The sequence below is a fragment of the Canis lupus genome, chromosome 5 (genome assembly GCF_003254725.2).
Source record: "Canis lupus dingo isolate Sandy chromosome 5, ASM325472v2, whole genome shotgun sequence".
NCBI classification, from domain to species: Eukaryota; Metazoa; Chordata; class Mammalia; order Carnivora; family Canidae; genus Canis; species Canis lupus.
In genome coordinates, this window is record NC_064247.1 from 47,680,113 (window position 1) to 47,700,827 (window position 20,715).

Genomic DNA, 20,715 nt, shown 5'->3' on the forward strand with positions numbered 1-20,715 from the left:
AGACCAGTGATTAGCTTTGATTGCTAATAGAGCTGCCTTTCACTGGAAAACTCTTTATAAGATGCACCAGGACTTGAAAAATATGATTTACTTAATAATGGTTAATGATTATTCCAAGTAGCAAGTGATAGGCCAGCTGGTATAAGATCCAGCTATATTTTGTTTACAGCATCTTTATTAACTCCCCTCCAAAAAATTTAAGGAGTTATTATTACCTTTTTATAGGTAAGATATAAAAATAACTCCAATTTTAAACAAACTGGGAGAAAGAACAGTTTAGACTGAGGCCCAAAAATCATGTTATGTTGTGTTTTGACCAAACCATTTCAAATGTAATTTTTGCTATTGGAAGGGAGGAAGATACCATTGTTGTTAGAATCATAGCCAACTTTTCTTTGGCACTTTTAGTCTATTAACTAGGATCTGAGGAAAAATTAATAAACATGTTTTAGCATCTGTGTTTAACCTTTAGCCTGAACTATTTATGGATTTTTTTTAAACAATCTGGGTTTGTTATGTGAAATACTTGAACATTGGTCAAAAGCCTCAGAACTACTCATATCTGCTCATATAGTCACAGAAATTTTACATTCAAAAGCTTTTTTCTTAAGATTTTATCTATCCATGAGAGACACAGAGAGAGAGAGAGAGAGGCAGAGGCACAGGCAGAGGGAGAAGCAGGCTCCCTATGGGTAGTCCGATGCGGAACTTGATCCCAGAACCCTGGGATCACAACCTGAGCCAAAGGCAGATGCTTAACCACTGAGCCAGGTGCCCTACATTTAGAAGCTTCTAATGAACTTAAGCATTGCTCTTTAAAGTAACTTAAGTAATTTTTAAAGTAATTGCTCACAGATCAAAAATATATTTTGTAGCCTTATATTTTGAATAATAAACATATATTTCAGTAACTTACAGGACTATACAGATATTACTCTAATTAAACAACTTCCAATTTTTGTAAATTCCGAGAGAATGATGTGCAGATATTAACTTGAGTAATATAGCAATTGCTGTATTCTCCCCCTATATATTTCCATCTTTAGAGAAAAGAACTTAGGTTTTTTATCCTTGTATTCATCCTCAGTTGTACCTCATTGTAGTAGTACTTAGCATTATTTATATACTATGAATATAGTTCTTCTGTAGAATGAGTCTGATTTTTGAAATAATAAGAAATTTTCCTATCAAAGAGCCTATGGAAATGAAAAAGACACTATTGTCCTCAAGGTTCTACTTTTAAAATGCTTCTTAATTTCTGTAAGATTTGCATTATGTCTCTTCTAGCATAATTCTAGAGTTTTCCTTTATATGATGTATTTGACAGATTATAACATCAAGATTTAGAACAAAGGTCTACATATATTGGAGTGATTATTTTCTGTTTTTCAAGTAGTTCATAAAATGAGACATAATAATGACATTAACTTCTGATGATATATAGTGTATGTTTAATGATGTATGTAAGCTTCTGAGACAGCCATTATAAGATGAGGATTTGTCTTATGACAACACAGCCTCTTCCTAATCAGGTTTTATTTAAATAGGTTTCATGTTTCCTCTTAGAAAATTTTTTGATAGTTACTTTATTTGGGACTGTCATTTAGTCATAATCTTATCTCATTGTTAAAATGATAAGGAATCTGAAGTTTATAGCTACTGTTCATTACCTGGAAATTCAAGATACTTTTTTTTAAAGATTTTTTTTGTGCGTGTGCGTGTGTGTGAGTGTGTGTGTGTGTGTGTGTGTGTGAGAGAGAGAGAGAGAGAGAGAGAGAGAATGAACAAATAGGGGGAGGGGGAGAGGGAGAAGCTGACTCCTCACTCATTGGGGAGCTTGACCTGAGACTTGATCCCAGGACCCTGAGATCATGACCTGAGCCCAAACCAAGAGTCCTATGCTTCACTGAGCCACCCAGGCACCCCAAGAAACTCTTTTTTAATGATTTTTGTCTTTCTCCTGCCTAGGCCATGGTCATACTCTAGATATTGTCATTACTAAGAACTTTAACTTATATAATCTTAATATCATGAATCTTGTTTTCTATTAGCTCCAGTGTTTCTCTCCAGTACCCCAGCTCCAACACTTTTCTGCAGTCTCCCATCATTTGATCTGATGACCTTTTACTGTGTCTCAATCCCTTAATGTTCTTTATTTGAGTTTAGCTAGCTTAAATTCCATGACCAATCAATGAAAAAATATTTAGGGGCACCTGGGTGGCTCACTGGTTGAGCATCTGCCTTCAGCTCAGGTCGTGATCCTAGGGATCATGTCTCCTGTCAAGCACCCCACTGACATGATAACTATCATTATAGTTATCCCTATTGTAATCAAACCTCAATTGCCTTATCCTCTCATTTCATTCACTTGCTTAGCCAAAGCTCAAGCCATAGTTGAATCCGGTTGTCTGTCCGTGCCATTTTAGCACCTGTTTGGATAAACATGCCTTGAGAACTATCATGATGACTGGTCTCATTTGAAATGAAAAGCCTGAACCTAGAGAGAACCCTCAGTGCTGTCAGGCAATTAAACTATATTTCTCTATTCCGTTTACTTTCCCATTCTCCCAGAAAAAGATTTCATGCCTTATTCCCTTACCTGCACACCAGTCTTCCTTCTCACTTTTTCTCCTGCTTCATTGAGAAAATGGAAGCCATCAAAAGAATAATTTTATAGACTTTTACCACCATATCTACCTACCTACTACTATCTATGACTATCCACTGCTTAATACAATACTCTGCTTACAGATGAACTATCCATTTTTGTAAATCTGTTTGTAAAAAAACTCTTGTCCCGTCTCACCTACTCAGGATCCTCACTCTAGCAATTATTTTATCTCTCTGCTACATCATCAGTTGCTTCCTATCTACTAAGACATCCCATTCACATTATTTATCCCATTTTTATTTATCCCAAATTCTCTCTAGTATTTCAGTTATTGGCTTCCTTACTGTGTGTCTGCTACTTTTTGTAGTAGAACTCCTTTAGAGTTTCCTATACTAGCTATCTCCAATTCTTTTACTCCCATTCTCTTTACCATACTTCTGTCAGATACTGCTCCCATCTTCCACCTAGCCTGTCCTTGTTAATGTCACCAATGCTCTCCATGTTGCTAAATCCAGTGGTTAAACTCTTAACATTCAGCTTACTTGAACTTACTGCAGACTTGGACACAGTTAAATCCTTTCCTCCTTGGTTTATTCTATTCTCTTGCCCTCCAGGGCACTGCACTCTCTTGGTTTTCCTTTTACTTGACTGGTTATACCTTTTCGGTCTCTGTGGATTCCTCTTTTCCTGATCTCTTAATCTGGAAGCGCCCCAGGCCTCTCTCCTTATTTCTCTTGTCTTTTCTCTTTTCTCTCTATACTCACTTGCTTGATATTATCAAGTCCCCTGATTTTAAATGCCACTATACGCTAATGACTCTCAAATTATATTTCCGGTACAAATATCTCTCTGAAATTGTAAACTCTGCTGCCTTTCCTACATCTTTTTGTTCAGATTTGGATTGATGTTAAAGATGGAACCACTGCTCGCTACCACTTCTACTACCAGTTGGTCTGAACTACCATCTTCCTCAATCAGTGAAATGAACTTAAAAGATGGTTTCACTGCTTCCAACCCACACTCTCTTCACAACATAGCAAGAAGAACACTGCTTTAAAAGCTTAAGTCACAAGAAAGCAAAAGTTAGATTATGTCATTACAGAGGCCCCTGTTGTATTTAGTCAGGAGAGTGCAACTCTTGATTTTGGGGTTGTGAGTTCAAGCCCCATGTTGCTCATTCCTCTGAGCAAGATAATCCTACAACTAACTCCTACACCTTCTTTAAGCCTTTATTCAGAGGACCACCTTCTCAGTGAGGTCTACTCTGGCTACCTTATTTAAATGCATGTAACTGGTGTTTCTTTCTCTTCTGCCTTATCCTGGGGACTTCTGATCCCCTTATTTTGTTTCTTTATCTCATAACATTTACTACCTTTTAATGTAACATATAAATTAGTGGCTATGTTGATTTTTTAGTGTTTGTTTACCTGTATCACAGTATGAGCTCCATGAGGGCAGACATAATTGTTGAGTGATGTATCCTGAGCACCCATAATGGCCAGCATATTGAAGGTGCTCCATAGATACTCAGTGAATGAATGGTAGTAAGAATTGCAAGAATAAACTTTAAAAGTTGTGTTTTTAAAAAAAATTAAAGTTGTGTTTTTGTTTGCCTTCTTGCTGTTAAGATTAATTATATATTTAATAGTCTTAAGAGATTTGGCCTTATGAAAGTTTTGTTTTTTTTTTTTAATTTTTATTTATTTATGATAGTCACACAGAGAGAGAGAGAGGCAGAGACATAGGCAGAGGGAGAAGCAGGCTCCATGCACCGGGAGCCCGATGTGGGATTCGATCCCGGGTCTCCAGGATCGTGCCCCGGGCCAAAGGCAGGCGCTAAACCGCTGCGCCACCCAGTGATCCCGAAAGTTTTGGTTTTATACCTTATTCTCTAATATAAAATGCAGAACTCCTAAAATTCAAGAATACTTACATCAATAGGATTTTATTACTCTACTGGCTGTAAAATCAGATTTGTGAGATCTTTTTCATAATTATTTTTGCCAAAACTGATCTCTTTGCCCTGGCAATATTCTTTTAACATTAAATATGTGATTATGACAAGTTTGAATTTTATTGTTTTTAATCAAATGCCAGTGCAGTTTTAAGTGGATATGTAGTTTCTTTATAATGTATCATTCCCTATTTTTAAATTTATTTTTTAACACTGAGAGCTCATTATGTGCTGGGCACTATGCTGAGGACTTGTGGATACAAAGCAAAATCTTTGAATTCTAACAGGAGTGTTGATATAAAGTCAAATACAATATGAGCCTGGCTCAGGGAAGGAGCCTATCTATATTTTAGGGACAAAATAATGTTGCAGAGATTTGACAAAAACAAAAACGCTTTCATGCACATGTGTACACATTCGTTTAATCTGTTCTGTTAGGTGGAGATCAGTAAACATAGCTATGACATTAGGAAATATCAGTGATGAATTTGCTTAACTAAGTTATGATACAATTCTTAGCTTTATAACACTTAAATTATGACAGTTATTTGCTTTACAAAATAATTGCTCATAGGTTTTCTTTAAATAGTTAGCTTTGACTTGATGCAATTGTAGCTGCTCAGTCTCAGTATTGTGGGCATAATATATGATGGCATGAAGAAATTTATTGTTTATTCTTACGTTATTGATTAGCATGTGGCTTAGTTTTAAAGGAAATTAAAGAGTTGAAAAATGAATTTAAGAGTACAGGAAAATTATTGGTATTGTGGAAACTTATGTTGGGAAGAGCACAATTGTAATGCTGCAAAACTCAGATGTTTATGTATTTTTGTAACATGAGTAGTGGTTGTAAAAACTGCAATTGGCAGAAAGAACTTTATACAGGGGAGACATAATTGGGGGGACTGCTGAAAACCTTTGTTTTAACTTATCTGCTGATTTGCTTTTATTTGAAATAATGGGGTTCTGTAAAGGTAGGTATCTTATTTTAAATAAATCTGATGACATAATTTTACTGGTATTAAATATTGTCTCATTTGCTTTTCTAGGAAGCATTTAAAAGAACATGCATAGGAAGTTTTTGTTAGAACTGTTTTTTGAGTGTTTAGTATATTTGAAGCATTGTATTTAGTAATTTACTTCCATTTTCAAATTTGTTTTTTGGATTTTGAGGGAGACTATCATTATTCCTATTTAATACTAAGAAACTGAAAAAAATTAGGTTACTTACCTCAGGTTTTACAATTAGTAAGCAGTATAACTTGGTCTTGAACTTCAACACTTGCTTACACAATCAGTATTAAAAATAAATGGAAATGGATGATCATTGTATCATTTCAACCACTCTGTATTTTTGGAAAAATAGGAGGAAAAGAAAGGGAAATATTCTCCCCAAATCTAAGCTCTTAAGAGTTAGCAGTTTGTTTTTCCTCCTTTTTCCTAATCCTCATTCCCTCCCATAGTACTGATACATGGGCTTCACTCCCAAGATTCTTACTTGTTCAGAGGTAAGGCCCTGCATATTCATTGTTGTTGACCTTCCCAGGTGATACACGTGTCTAACCAGTTGATTATTATTGTTACTACTCATGTTTTTCCTTTACCTATCTTTTGGTGCTTTCTGGAGTGGATGCATACTGACACCCTTATTTTTTTGGTCTCTTTATCTTGGGTTGTCTTACTCCAACAGTCCTCTAAAAGTCCCTTATAACTGGCTCCAGTTCTATTAGCAGACTTCCAGGCCACAGCCCAGGTTGCTGAATCAGGATTTCTGGGGATGGGGCCCAGAATCTGAATGTTATAAAATTTCCCAATTAATGATCAGTCAGATCTAAGAAATTAAAGCTCCAGTTCCCTTCACCCGGGATAATATCTTTCAGAGAAGAACAGATGTAATTCACTTCTGATCATACACATTAGTAGCATATCAGATTAACTTCAGTGACAGTGACGGTGAAGATGTAATTCCTACAGACAGCGCCATCATAATGCTTTTCTTGATAATATTTATATAAAACAGTAGCCCATTTAATTACAACAAGCACAATAAAATTGAACACAACCCCCAAATCCACCAATATTTTTAGGTAAGAGCAAATATTAGTCATTTTCCCCCTAAATTCTTTTAATTTTCTAAATTTCTCCTGTTGGTCCCTTAAAAGAAAGTGAAAGAGGAAGCAAGGTCAAATAGAAGTATGGAATATCAATGCACACAAGTTTCAACCGATGAAAAAATGAAAGTAAAGTCTTTTAGACAAGAAGGAATGATTTTCTTTGATTTTTTTTTTCTTTTAAAACCTAGTTAGATTCAGAGGCAATTATGTTGCTAACTCATCCCATCTTCAAAGAGAATTTGGGGGGATGGTGCTGTGGGAACTTCAGTTGGTACTTCAAGGCGATCCCTTTATATAAAGATAAGTTTAAATGCTATAGTTAATGTTCTTTGTGATTTCAAAACAAATTATATTACATAATAAGGTAATTTTGGTGAACTAATATTTCTAGGTGCCTAAAAATGTTGGTTGCTTTAACAGTACTAATTAAAGACATGTTTGCTTTGGAAAGTCTAGATTTCTTTAAGAATAATTTATAGCATGCCACATGTAATATTTCTTTCCTTTCCAACTGCTTTCTATTATATGCTTAGGGTTTAGATCGCTCCAATTCCTGGGTTAACACTGGTGGTCCAAAAGCTGCCCCATGGGGATCCAACCCCAGTCCAAGTGCAGAGTCAACACAGGTGGTGTTTATATTAGAGGTTTCTTTATTGGCTGCTGATGTTTCCCTTTAGAACATTACTTTTAGTACATACTGTGATTTCAGTGGCTTGCTTTTTAATCATTAAAAAGTGTGTATTTTTGTTTACTTAGCACATTTTCCAACTACTATGCATGAATACCACCAATTGCACCAGTAATACTCTCCTTTCCTACTTCCTGTCTCCTCCTCCCCCCTTCCTATATTACCCTATCAGTATTTCAGTGCCTGCTGCTTATGCGATTGATGGCTTTGGTAACAGTTTCTACTGTAGGGGGGTAGCACGTTTTCAGTAGGAATTTTCAGAAATTTTGTTTGGACAAAACCTTGACAGTTTACCATCTGCTTTTGGTTTAAAGTGTAGCTATTGTCTTTTTTTCATTTAGTATTTACTGTCTTGTCTTTTTTTTTTTTCTTTCTTTTTTTTTTCTTTTATAATTACTGACTAGAAATCCTGGGACTAAGCTGAAATTAAATGTGAACAGTGTATGCTGTAAGATTTAATACCAAAAGCAAAAATCCATTTTTCTTTGTATTGTGTTGCAAAGTATGAAATTTGTTTATAACAGATGAAGTAGGTTTTGCTTACTTAAGTCTAGTTGCTTCATAGCTAATACTGCATGATTCCTCAAAATATACTTCTCATCTGTGTATTGGCTTTAGAGGGAAATGCTCTTATTCTTGAAGAATTTAATTCTGTGTTTAATATCGTAAATGTTTTATATTTGAAGTATATGGCAAATCTGAATAGTAGTTTTTGATAGTAGTGAAACACGAAAGAAACCATTCTAACCTTTTATTTTTCTTTATTGAATATAAAATTCTTAATTTCTTTATTTGGTCTGAGACCAGTGAGAAGTATGTTTTTACTTTTTTCATTTTCTTACTAGATGTGCGCATGTGTATAGATCACACAGATAAAAGTTTCATTCTTTGCAGCACTCTGAATTTATATAATCCTTAAAATACCCATTTTTTTTTTACTAAAAATATATAGAAACCATTTTGATACTTCTATTGCACTGTCATTAAAGCAGCTTAAAATGGTGAAAATTAGATGAGCAATAATAAAACAGTTGTTGAAACCACAGGAAAACTATTTTAAAAATTGTGTGTAACCCTTGAGCTGCAAAGTCATCCACAGCAGACTTTAATGTTATCTCGTCATTCATTCACCTCCACTCCATAGGCTATGGATCGAAGTTGTAATCGTATGTCTTCGCACACAGAGACGTCAAGTTTCTTACAAACATTAACGGGACGCTTACCAACTAAAAAGGTAGATTCATATGAAGACAATCCATATAGGGGGAAAATTCCAACAATTAAATAGATGTAAGATTTCTTTACGTAACCAGTATGTTACAGTAATTACATTTAAATTATTTGTTTAAAAATACATTTGAGCAAGCACTGCTTGTCTGATGCCTTTTTGGGCATACCACTCCAGTGTATGCTCTTTTATATTATTAAAATGTTTATAACTTTGGGATTGACTGTTTGAAATCAAATTTGATCATCAAATTTTAGTACCAAAAATGTATCAACTCTGAATTCTGTTTCTGTAACTGCTTCTGTTTTGTGTTTTAAATCTCCAGGGAAAGGAAGATGAGTTAGAAAAATTATCACTCTTAGTAAGATATGTTGATTTGCTTCCCTTATGCACAGTTTTGTTAGTCCTTTTTCATATTGATATACACTACTTTGCAAATGCTTTGTATGCATATCCATTATAAGGCAGGAATTTTCTGCTGTGTTTATAAAAAGACTTCAGATACCTGAAAACTTGAAAATTAATGGCTTATATCAATGTTTAAATTTTTGAAGGTATTTCCTAAATTGTACCAGCAAAGTTCATGAATGTAGTTACATATGTTGAAATATGTATTTAAGGCACAAACAAGATCGTATTTGTAACTGTCAGTTTTTGATCTAGTTTCTGTTTGCAGGTACAATTTAGGAGGCTATTTCCCACCTGTCCTTTTAAAATTACATTTTACTGCAAGATAACATGTAATTTTTTCAGCTGTTCAACATGCTACCGTCTTACATGTACCAACAGCCGTTTCGTTAATGGGTGTCCTCACTGCATCATTGAATGGTTCACATGCCTTATTTTGCTTATTCTCATATCTTCATTTGTAATTGCATTATTATTTGGTTTGTGTTATCAGCAGATATGACTTTGATAATAACTTTGGATTTATTCTGGATAGCTTTTTCATGAGGAGCTGGCTTTGCAGTGGGTTGTTTGCAGTGGCAGCGTTCGGGAATCAGCTTTGCAACAAGCCTGGTTCTTTTTTGAGTTAATGGTGAGCAAGCTAAACACATTTCTTTATACTGTTTTCCTTAGTTAACAGCTTTGTGTTAGTTCATTATTTTATCCGAAAAATCCTTTTCCATTGCCCCCTTATGATTTTACATGTGCCTCCAAGACAAATTACATTTATTACATCTCTAAATAAACACTGTGGACACTGAGCACAACTTAGGTGGAATTATAAACTTCTTGTTAACTATTTTTTAGAGATGATTGCAGAACCAGCTATCTTTTTTTTTCCCCAGCTATCTTTTTAAAGGAAACGTGATACATTATTTCTTAGTGTGGACATGGCTATTAAAATGGCAGTATTGTAGATTTCATCCCAAACATAGATAAAAAGGGCTTTCGAGATCTTTACAGCTTTTCGAAAGCTCTTAGGGAAATGCCACTTACAGCCAATTAAAAAGCAACACTTTTTGCTCAATTTAATCAATGGTATTAAAAATAAATGAATTCATATCTTAGTATTTATATATACATAAACACATATATACACAAAGGCAGAAAAGATTGGCTAAGTGTGTACAGAGTGGTAGCACTGTCCTTGTGGACTGGGTATTATCAAGGCACAGAGATTAAGTAGCTTGTCTAAGTTGGTATAGCTTTTAAATAGCAGAACTATGATTCAAACTCAGGCGTACTGGCACTAGAGACATTTCTCTTTAACCTCTAAGAAGCTGAAGTCATTGAAACTTTTTCTTCCAAAAGAGAAATGTGTAAAAAAATAAAGGAAAACAAAACAACAAAAAGAGAAAGGAAGAGAAACAAAAGGAGCTTCCAGAGTACATCATAGGGTAATTCTCAACATTGAATGTTACCTATATTGGGGATAAGAGGAAAATTTTTCTACAGATTTACTAATCCACAAAAGAAAGTAAGCCAGGGACCCTATATAATAAGTGATGGGCAACTCATTTTTTCCACTAGAGAATAAACACCAAGTTTTGTAATTCTTGTGCTTTTAATATAAGATCAAACTGTAATTTTGACTTATTTTTTGATGGTCTTTATATGTGTGTTCAAATTAGTTTAGAATAGTAAAAATGCTGCAGTTTAAGACTTAGCTCTGCTATTTATTAATTGTTGAACCTTGGCTTCAATTTCCCTGAATTCTATATTACTATTACCACATTGTTGTAATAGGAATCAAAATTTGGATGCATTCTTTTGAAAGGTTTTTATATTTGAGAGAGAGAGCACACATGAGTATGTGGTGGGAGAGGCAGAGGGAGAGCATCTCCAGCATTCTCCATATTGGGTGTGGAGCCTGCTGTAGGGCTGGATCCCACAACCCTTGAGATCATGACCTGAGCTGAAACCAAGAGTAGGACGCTCAATCAGCTAAGCCACTCAGGTGCTCCCAGAAGCATTTTGTACATGTAAATCACTTTAATTTTTACCTAATATCTTATTCTTATTGAGTCATCAGTGTTTAATGTACATTCACCATATGTCACTTAGATATTGTTAGATATTGAAGACACTGCAGTGGAGTCAATGTTTCTAGTCTCTCAAAGCTTAACAGTTTGGGGGATATGGAATGTCAAAATGTTGTCTTAGAAGATTTCATTTAAAACCATTTTAATGGGTAAAATATTTTTCTGTTCATATTCATAATTCTTTTCGTATTGATAGCCAGAATAATTTTATGAAGGTGATACAGTGATTGAGTTGAACTGTGTTTGATATTTCTCAGGAACATACAAAATATTGCAGGGAGATTTTAAAAATATTTGAGGAGCTAGAAGTATTCCAGCTATCTGTTAAGTCACACAGTATAATGAAGAAATAGCCCTAATGTGATTAACTGTTAATTGCCTTCAAAAGAAATTAAACTGATGGCTTATTTATTTTTTCAGGTAAAGAGCATGGTGCATCATTTATATTTTAATGATAAACTTGATGCACCAAGGAAAAGTCGTTTTCCAGAACGTTTCATGGATGATATTGCAGCTCTTGTCAGTACAATTGCTAGTGATATAGTTTCACGATTTCAGAAGGTAATAACTTTTTAAAAAATCAAAAAATTACCAAGATCACATTAAACTATCATGCTTTTAATTGTTTTTGTTTTTTATTATGTTTTCCAGGACACAGAAATGGTTGAGAGACTCAACACAAGCCTTGCATTCTTTCTCAATGATCTGTTATCTGTTATGGATAGAGGATTTGTTTTTAGCCTTATTAAGACCTGCTATAAACAGGTAATGCATAATTAATTAATTAACGCATAATTAACAAATAATTTAAATACTGTTTGCTGTTTTTAGAGTTGCTGAGTGATCTGCGAAAACACATTCATATATTAATGGTTTTAAAAAGCAGCATTTTTTTAAAGATTTATTTTATTTTAGAGCATAGTGGGAGGGGAAGAGGGAGAGGCTCGAAGAGAGAATCTCAAGTAGACTCTGCACTGAGTCCGCTTACTCCACATGGGGCATGATCTCCCAACCCTGAGATCATGTCCTGAGCTGAAATCAAAAGTCAGTCATTCCGTGGATGGCGCCACCCAGGTACCCCCAAAAGCAGTGTATTTTGGAGGCACCTGGGTGGCTTAGTTGGTTGAATGTCTGACTTTTGATTTCAGCTTAGGTCATGATCTCAGGGTCTTGGGATTAAGCCCTGCATCGGGCTTCCAGCGGGGGAGTCTGCTTGTCCCTTCTCCCTCTGGCCCTCCTCCTGCTCTCTCTCTCTCTCTCTCAAATCTTTAAAAAAATAAAATCAGAGTATTTTTATTAGTAAGGCAAAAATAAATTCCATTTGTTTAATGAGGACACAGGACTATGGCAGGCTGGTATCTGTACAGCTGACATTTCCTTGGTTTTACTGGCCAAGACATGACTCTGATTCCCATTCTCAAGCAGATCATCAAGTCACTAGTCTAAATGTTAAGTGTAACTGTGTAACAGCTCTTGGGGTCCTATCCCAGCTTTGTTGAGGAGTTGGAATCCTGTGGATGGGAGAAGGGAGCATGGGATGCAGTGCCTGTGCAACATTTCCCAGCTGGTCCACAGCCTTATTTCTGAGAATTACTAGTTCAGAATGCTGTTTGGCAGTCAAATATTTAGAATTTGAAGATCTATTCTATCAGATGCCTTTATTATATGTTTCATTCATTCATTCATTCATTCATTCATTCATTCATCCGTTCATCCATTCATCATTTTAGAGAGTACACACATGAGTGGGGAGAAGGGGAGAGAGGGAATCCCAAACAGACTCTGCACATTGAATATGAGCCCGACTCAGCATTTGTTCCCACAGCCCCGAGATCATGACCTGAACTGAAAGCAAAAGTTGGACACTCCACTGACTGAGCCACCCAGGCACCCCGTATGTTCCTTTTAATAGAAAAATTAGAACTATATGTGGGCACTGACTGACTTGAAAATATTGTCAGCAGTATGTCAGCAGTATGACTTCCTAGTGTTTGCCAAACATTGAGTTAGACCCCAGGGATGCCAAAGCTATTAAGTCAGTGTATATATGTCTCCTCAAAGTAGCATATATATGTCGCCTCAAAGTAGCTTATCTTGCAGCTGGGTGAATGGACAAATAGGTTAACACAGGGTGCTAATAATCCAAAGAGTGGATCATTTCTTCTATGAAGTTATTTTGGTGGTATCCACAAAACCCAAACTGCTCACTAAGTAATCTGTCATCCTGATGTTGGCTTGAGAAATGATATATTCAATTGGTGTTCTTTTATTTATGTGATGCTTACAAGGTATCTTCAAAGCTTTATTCATTACCAAACCCAAGTGTCTTGGTGTCCTTGAGACTGGATTTTCTGCGAATTGTCTGTAGCCATGAGCACTATGTTACGTTAAACTTGCCCTGCAGTCTGCTTACTCCACCTGCATCACCATCACCTTCTGTTTCTTCTGCAACATCTCAGGTATGCAAAGTGTCTGAAAAAAAAATTTGTTTAAGCCTATGTTTATAAGAAGCCATTGTAAACACTGGAAAAAATGATAAATACTGTTGAATAATAGCTATGTGATAGGCTCCATACTAAGTGCTTTATAAGTATGAATTATTTGCTCCTTAAAGCAATTCTAGGAGGTAAGTTCTATTATTTTCATTTTACATAGGAAACATAGAAGAGTCATTAGCTTACCTGAGGTCACACGGTAATAAGTGGCCGAGTGAGGCTTTGAATCAAGGCACATTTTGACTTTATTCCAGAGCCCAAGTTCTTAACTACTATGTTGTCTTCCTTGTACAGATTTATGTACATCCATGTGAGGGAATTCACTTATCTAAGCTTGTTTAGATGTTTTCATAGATTGGGTTTTCTTGAAGATGCAAGGTTGTCTTGAGTTCTGGATGAAAAATGTTTACTAGGGAATCAAGACCTGTGAAAGGAAAAGAAATGAAGTAGCAGAGAAAGAAGGCAAACTGCAGTGCAGTCCTGAGAAAGCCCTGCCTCCCTCTTTCGTACCTAGAAAACCAAAAGGAGAACTAAATGGTTATTCCTAAGGTTTTATTGTGTGGCAGTGGACTTCAGCAGCTAGTAGTTTCTGTCAAGACAAAAAGGGGATATCATAGCAAGTTATAATGTGTCTTATCAACAGATTGAGATAAAGGGCTTTTCTAGTTTTAGTGTCAGAGAAGCCTGGTTCTTCCCTCTCGTGAAACGTTCTTTCTGCTATATAATTCCTGAAGCAAATAAGATAAGATTTCTTAATTTCTTCAAGTCAAAATTGATCTTAACTTTTTGTAATTTTTTTGAGTTATTTAATTCCTGGGTGTAATTCCCTAGCCTAGATCAGTCTTAGATGCGTGATAAAAAAATTTTTTTTAACTTCATTTAGCTTAGAAAACATCAGAGAGCACCCACAACTTTTCATTATGGATTGGCCTGTTTTCACACACTCTTTTACCTGTCTGGCATATACTTCTCCCTAAAACAGATAACGTTAGTCTTTAGCTATACAGTGAAGAAGAAATTAATCATAAGTATAGTTCCTAAAACTTTTAATGAAACACATTTGTCTACACCTAACTCCCTTCTGAACATCTCATTCAGCTGAGAAATTAATATAATTCCTTCCATTATCTTGTTCCCTACTTTCTTATCTAACTACATTAATTTAAGATTCTAATAGATAACAGAGACCTCACCCTTTCTGGGGTGAGGGGGGCAAACATAATTTTATATATTTATTAGGAAGATGATTTCTCTGGGATGCCTGGGTGGCTGAGCAGTTAAGCATCTGCCTTCAGTCCAGGGCGTGATCCTGGAGTCCCGGGATCGAGTCCCACATCAGGCTCCCTGCACGGAACCTGCTTCTCTCTGCCTGTGTCCCTGCCTCTCTCTCTCTCTGTGTGTGTCTCTCATGAATAAATAAATAAAATCTTAAAAAAAAAAAAAAAAAAAAAGAAGAAGAAGATTTCTCTGCAGAGAATCGTTGTTCTAAAAAAAAAAAAAAAACCTCACATGGATGGTCCTGAATATGAATTGGGAGGATGAGACCTCACATGGATGGTCCTGAATATGAATTGGGGGGATGAGACCCCCATTATCAAGATTATAGACACTCTTGTCTTGAACTATATCATGGGGGATGCTATTTTGCATTATTAAAAATCTTGTAAAAACTCTGTGAGTGGGGACACCTGGGTGGATCAGTCGGTTAAGCATCTGCCTCAGGTCTTGATCCTAGCGTCCTGGGATTGAGCCCCACTTTGGACTCCCTGCTCAGCAGGGAGCCTGCTTTTCCCTTCCCCACTCTCCCTGCTTATACGCTCATGTGATCTCTCTTTCTCTCTGTCAAATAAATTAAAAAAAAAAAAAAAAACTCTGAATGCATCACAAAATGGTGGCATTTTGTAGATAATATCTTCTCTGAATTACAATTTTACTGGTATTTGGATTTACTCTGGAAACCAATAGCTTTGATTATCATTATGTCTTTTGTACCCAGCAGTAAATACACATCATTTGGATTTAGTTACTTTTTTTCTCCTTTAAGGTATAATACTGAAACATTAAGTGGCTAAAAGAATAAAGAAAAAAAAAAAACAGATGGAAAAGTTTCAATATGAGAAAAGGGAAATTGAAAATAAAAGTATTATTTATCAGAGTTTCTTATATCAAAAGTAAGAGCAGTTACTTTCTCCAATGTAAATAGTAGTAACATAAACTACCCTAGGCAAAGTGTGTCTTACTCTGAGATAATGCCCATACGGCATTTGTCATAACATTCTGTCTGGAGGATGTTTTGTTGCACAGCTATTATAGTTTTGTTCTGCCTCCCTCCCAAACAGAGTTCTGGATTTTCCACAAATGTACAAGACCAGAAGATTGCAAATATGTTTGAGTTGTCCGTGCCTTTCCGCCAACAGCATTATTTGGCAGGACTTGTATTAACAGAGCTGGCTGTCATTGTAGACCCTGATGCTGAAGGGTGAGTACATTTATTTTGCCTTGCAGAATAGCAGTTTGATTTTGGAGAATGGGACAGAAGTAATGTACTTACACTTCCTGAAAATCAGAAAAATATCCTTTGCCACTCTTCTTCTACTTCTGTATTCACTAAGTTCCATACCCATGTTATTTTTTCATTTCATTGATTTTTAAGAAAAAAAAAAATCATCTCTGAGTTTGAGGTTGGTCTTTAACTCCGTGGCGTGTCATGGTTTATTTGGTAGCATTTGTTTTTCCTTCTTAATAGTTACACAAAATGCTTGTGCTTGTTAGTAGGTAGACTTTTAGATTTGTTGATATACAGTAGACACATTTCAGTTGAGGAAAATGGACTAGTTTTCTATTCCTTGTAAGGAAAATTGTTTGCCATTATACTATGTAGCATTTTATTTCAAAATATGCCCTATAAGCAAAATATTCTTAGTTTTTAAGACCTTCTAAAGTTAAGTACACTTGTACAGAATTTTTGAAAATTGATATAGTAAAGAAAGGGCATATTACCTGATAATTTGAATTTATAGAAATAGCTTGATTTTTGTGGTCTAGCATCCCCATAGGGTATTTCTATCTTAATAATTGTTTTAAAAAGTCTGTGTGATCGTCATTCCTTTAGGTAATAATTAGTTTTTAAAAATCCACATAATAGGATCTTTAGTAGGAGTTTTTAAAATTTTTAAATTTTAATTTAAATTCCAATTAGTTAACATACAGTGTAGTATTAGTTTCAGGTGTACAATATAGGGACTCAACACATCCATACAATACCGGGTGCTCATCACAAGTACACTCTTTAATCCCCATTGTCAATTTCATCCATAGCCCTGTCCCCCTCCCCTCTTTTGTTCTCCATAACAAAACTGGGGTTTTTTCTTACTTCTTTTTTCTGTGTTTGTTTTATTTCATAAATTCCACATATGAGTAAAGTCATAGCGTATTTATCTTTTTCTGACTGACCTAGCTTTTACTTAGCTTTCTGCCCTTTAGATCCATCCATGCTGTTGCAAGTGGCAAGATTTCATTCTTTTTATGGCTAATATTCCATTGTAGGTATATACTACATCTTTTTTATTCATCTGTTGATGGACACTTGGATTGCTTCCATACCTTAGCTATTATAAATAATGCTGCAATAAACATAGGGGGTGCATATATCTTTTTGAATTAATGTTTTTGTATTCTTTGGGTAAAATCCCAGCTTTTAAGATTTTACTTATTAGAGAGAGAGTGCATGTGTGTGTGCAGGAGGTGGGGCAGGGGTGGAGGGGGTGGGAGAGAAAGAGGGAAAAAATCTCAAGCAGACTGTGCTCAGTGCAGAGCCCAATGTGGGGCTCGATCTCATGACCCCAAGACCATGACCTGCGCTAAAACCAAGAGTAGGATGCCTAACCAACTGAGCCACCGAGGTACGCCTAAAATCCAGACTTTAAGTAATGGTCCTCAAAGCCCTTATCTGGCTCTTTTATGCTTTTGCCACTGTCTTCTCTCCCCCACATACTAAAATATAGCCATCCTGGTCTTTTTTTCTGTTTCTCTAATATGCCAAACTCATTCCCATTTTAGGGTATTTGCACTTGGATTTTTTTCTCTACCTAAAGCAATGCTAATGTTACCCTAAGACTGTCATGTACCAGTTTGCTCCTCGTGATTCTTCAGGTCTCCACTCAAATAGTATCTTCTCAGTGAGGCTTTCACTAGCCATCCAATTATAATTATAGCCATTCTGCCTTGCCACATCATTCCTATACATGTAGCCCTCTTTTATTTTCTACAAAACATTTCTCTGAAATTTGCTGCTTAATTTCTGTCTCCTCCCATTAGAATGTGATTTCATGAGAACACATGAAATCTTTTATTTTCTAAAATATTTATAAGATTTATCTTTCTTGTTTACTGCTATACTTCCAATGCCTTAGAATTGTGTCTGGTACAAGTAGATGACTACATATTTATAAACAGATGTTAATTTCAGTGAATGAGCAATTGACTTTGGGAGACTCACATCCCATCTCTAAATTTTATATTCTTTAGTGGTATATATATAAAATACAGCCTACATTGTCTTAGCTAGGTCCTTGAGAGGAGTGCTTTTCTTTTTACTTCATCTGCTTGCTAATAAGAATAATTCCTTGTGTTGCAATAATGTTTTAATATTGATCAAAGATATGCTCTCCAGAAACTTTCATTATAGTTAGAAAATTAAGACTATGAAACAATATGATTAAATGCTAATTATGTAGCACATACTTCTACAGAAGATTAATACCTTTACTACTGCATTTGTGAGACAATTATTATTTTTATTTATTTATTATTTTTCTCTTGCAATAGCAAACTCTTTAAGAACAGGGACAGCATCTTATCCTTAACACTGAAAATAGAACGTTGGATGTTCTGCATAAACATGTATTTAATAGCTGCCTGTGACTCAGTAATGTAGACCTATAAAAAGGCTTAGAAAGATGAGTGGGTAGAGTTGATTTGTAGATTATGGTCGGGCTGCTAGCTGCAGAGAGCTAAGGAACACACACTTGGGTTTGAGAGTTATCATTGGTAATGCAGAAATTCAAAGGGGAGAACATAACAAGCAAATGGCCAGAATTTTAGACTTGGGTAAAATGAAAGATTTTTGAGAAAAAGGTCAGAACTACTGGAGAAAAAATTAAGAAAAGAAAAGATAAGATGACAGTGTTGAGTAGAAAACTGTAGAATAAAATCTGAGATATGTCAGTTAGATGTGGTTCTTGACAGTGTTTAAAAATACACTTTCTGAATAAAACTCTGGAAGGAAGAAGAAAGAATCTCCAGCTGGATTTCAGATATAGCAATGTAAAGCAGCTGATAAGATGAAGGGCTCTGTAGGAAGACCACCTGGTTTCTAATCACAACTTTGAAATTGGCTATGTGATCTCAATAAGAGCTAGTATTTACTGAGGAAGACAGTGTACAAGACAGTGTGCTAATAAGTATGTTACATAAATTATGCAACTTAATTCTCACAACCACCTTATGAGGCAGGTAATTACCCTCCTACTGTAGGTAGGGAAACAGATAAGTTCAGTATCTCTAAGAAATTATTTAGCTGTTAAATGATAAAGGTTATGCAGTGCCATGTGGTAAGCTTTCAGAAACAGTTTCAAAGAAAAGGAGTAGAATATTAGGAAGTAAATGGAAACAATGGACTGTACATTTAGGAAGTTTATCACTGGAGAAATTATTAGTTTATTACTGAGTGATAGTATATAGCTAGAAGAGAGTGGTTTCAAGTGAACATATGTTTTCAACATAGGAAAGGATTATTTGAAAGAAAGAAGGGAAGAATATAGTGACTGGGGGCATCAAAGCTGTTGAAGAAACATGATGTTCATTGGAGAAATTATTTTTTGAGAGAAGGCCCAACTTTTTCTGAGTCAGAAAAGGAATGTTGGAGATATAAAAGTAGAGTTGTGTTAAAGATCTGGCTAGAGAGGGATCCCTGGGTGGCGCAGCGGTTTGGCGCCTGCCTTTGGCCCAGGGCGCGATCCTGGAGACCCGGGATCGAATCCCACATCGGGCTCCCGGTGCATGGAGCCTGCTTCTCCCTCTGCCTGTCTCTGCGCCTCCTTTCTCTCTCTCTCTGTGACTATCATAAATAAATAAAATTTATTTAAAAAAAAAAAAAAAAAAAAAGATCTGGCTAGAGCAAATTCAGAATGATTTTTCTTTCCTAAAAGACAGAAATTGAAGGTAAGGTCTTTCCCCAAGGTTGATGGTGAGAGGCTAACGGGAAGAGAAGGAGACGTGAAATGGCTGCCAAGTGTAGCCTTAAGGGTCTGTCAAAAGTTGGCCAAATGTTTGATTAGAATGGTTGACATAGTCAAAGCACCTTCAATCTGAGAAAAAAAAAAAAAAAAAGTGTGATGATGAGTATTTTAGCCCACTTGAAACTCAGGCTAGTATTGGGAGTCTACAGAAGGCCCAAATGAGGTAGATGAGCAAGAAAGTTTTTGTTTTGTTTAAAGATTTTATTTACTTGAGAGAGACCATGCACAAGTGGGGAGGAAGGGCAGAAGCAGAGGGAGAAGCAGACACTGCTGAGCAGGGAGCCCCGGTGTGGAGCCCGATCCCAGGACCTGAACCAAAGGCAGATGCTTAACCAAAGCATTCACCGAGGCATCCCGGAAGTTGAGTTTAAATAAAGCTGTCAAAAAAAATTAAATTAAAATAAATAAATAAGCAAGCAAGCAAGCAAGCCATCAGAGACAACCCCCCCCCCCCACCCACCCATGGACTGCATAATTTATTAAGTAGAGGATTTTTCTTTTAGAAAAAAGAGATAAAAGTTATTTTTGGTAAATGTGAAAAGGTCTAATTTGAAATAGAATGTGTAGCTACTTACAATTTACTTTTTTTTCCCCCACCCTGACTCCCCAAAATTTACTTTTTCTTTTTTGCTTCAAAATATAACCATAAGGCAGCCCCCGTGGCACAGCGGTTTAGTGCCGCCTGCAGCCTGGGATGTGATCCTGGAGACCCGGGATCAAGTCCCGCATCGGGCTCCCTGCATGGAGCCTGTTTCTCCCTCTGCCTGTGTCTCTGCCTCTCTGCCTGCCCCTCTCTCTCTCTCCGCCTCTGAATAGAAAATAATAATAATAATAAAA

The 20,715-nt window shown here is 35.9% G+C and overlaps 1 protein-coding gene across 5 annotated transcripts in view; it reads left to right on the plus strand.

Moving 5' to 3' along the window:
- The window catches only part of DOCK7 (dedicator of cytokinesis 7), a 219,365-nt gene that overhangs the window by 136,012 nt on the left and 62,638 nt on the right, over nucleotides 1-20,715 (plus strand). For 3 of the 5 annotated variants that reach the window (XM_025427884.3, XM_025427892.3, XM_025427887.3), the window contains exons 23-29: nucleotides 7,213-7,305; nucleotides 8,512-8,601; nucleotides 9,539-9,634; nucleotides 11,505-11,645; nucleotides 11,736-11,849; nucleotides 13,373-13,543; nucleotides 15,919-16,058. In XM_025427884.3, the coding sequence (XP_025283669.1) occupies nucleotides 7,213-7,305; nucleotides 8,512-8,601; nucleotides 9,539-9,634; nucleotides 11,505-11,645; nucleotides 11,736-11,849; nucleotides 13,373-13,543; nucleotides 15,919-16,058 (845 nt within the window). The remainder of the gene's footprint in view (nucleotides 1-7,212; nucleotides 7,306-8,511; nucleotides 8,602-9,538; nucleotides 9,635-11,504; nucleotides 11,646-11,735; nucleotides 11,850-13,372; nucleotides 13,544-15,918; nucleotides 16,059-20,715) is intronic. The other 2 variants (XM_025427889.3, XM_025427891.3) reach the window with 1 other exon arrangement.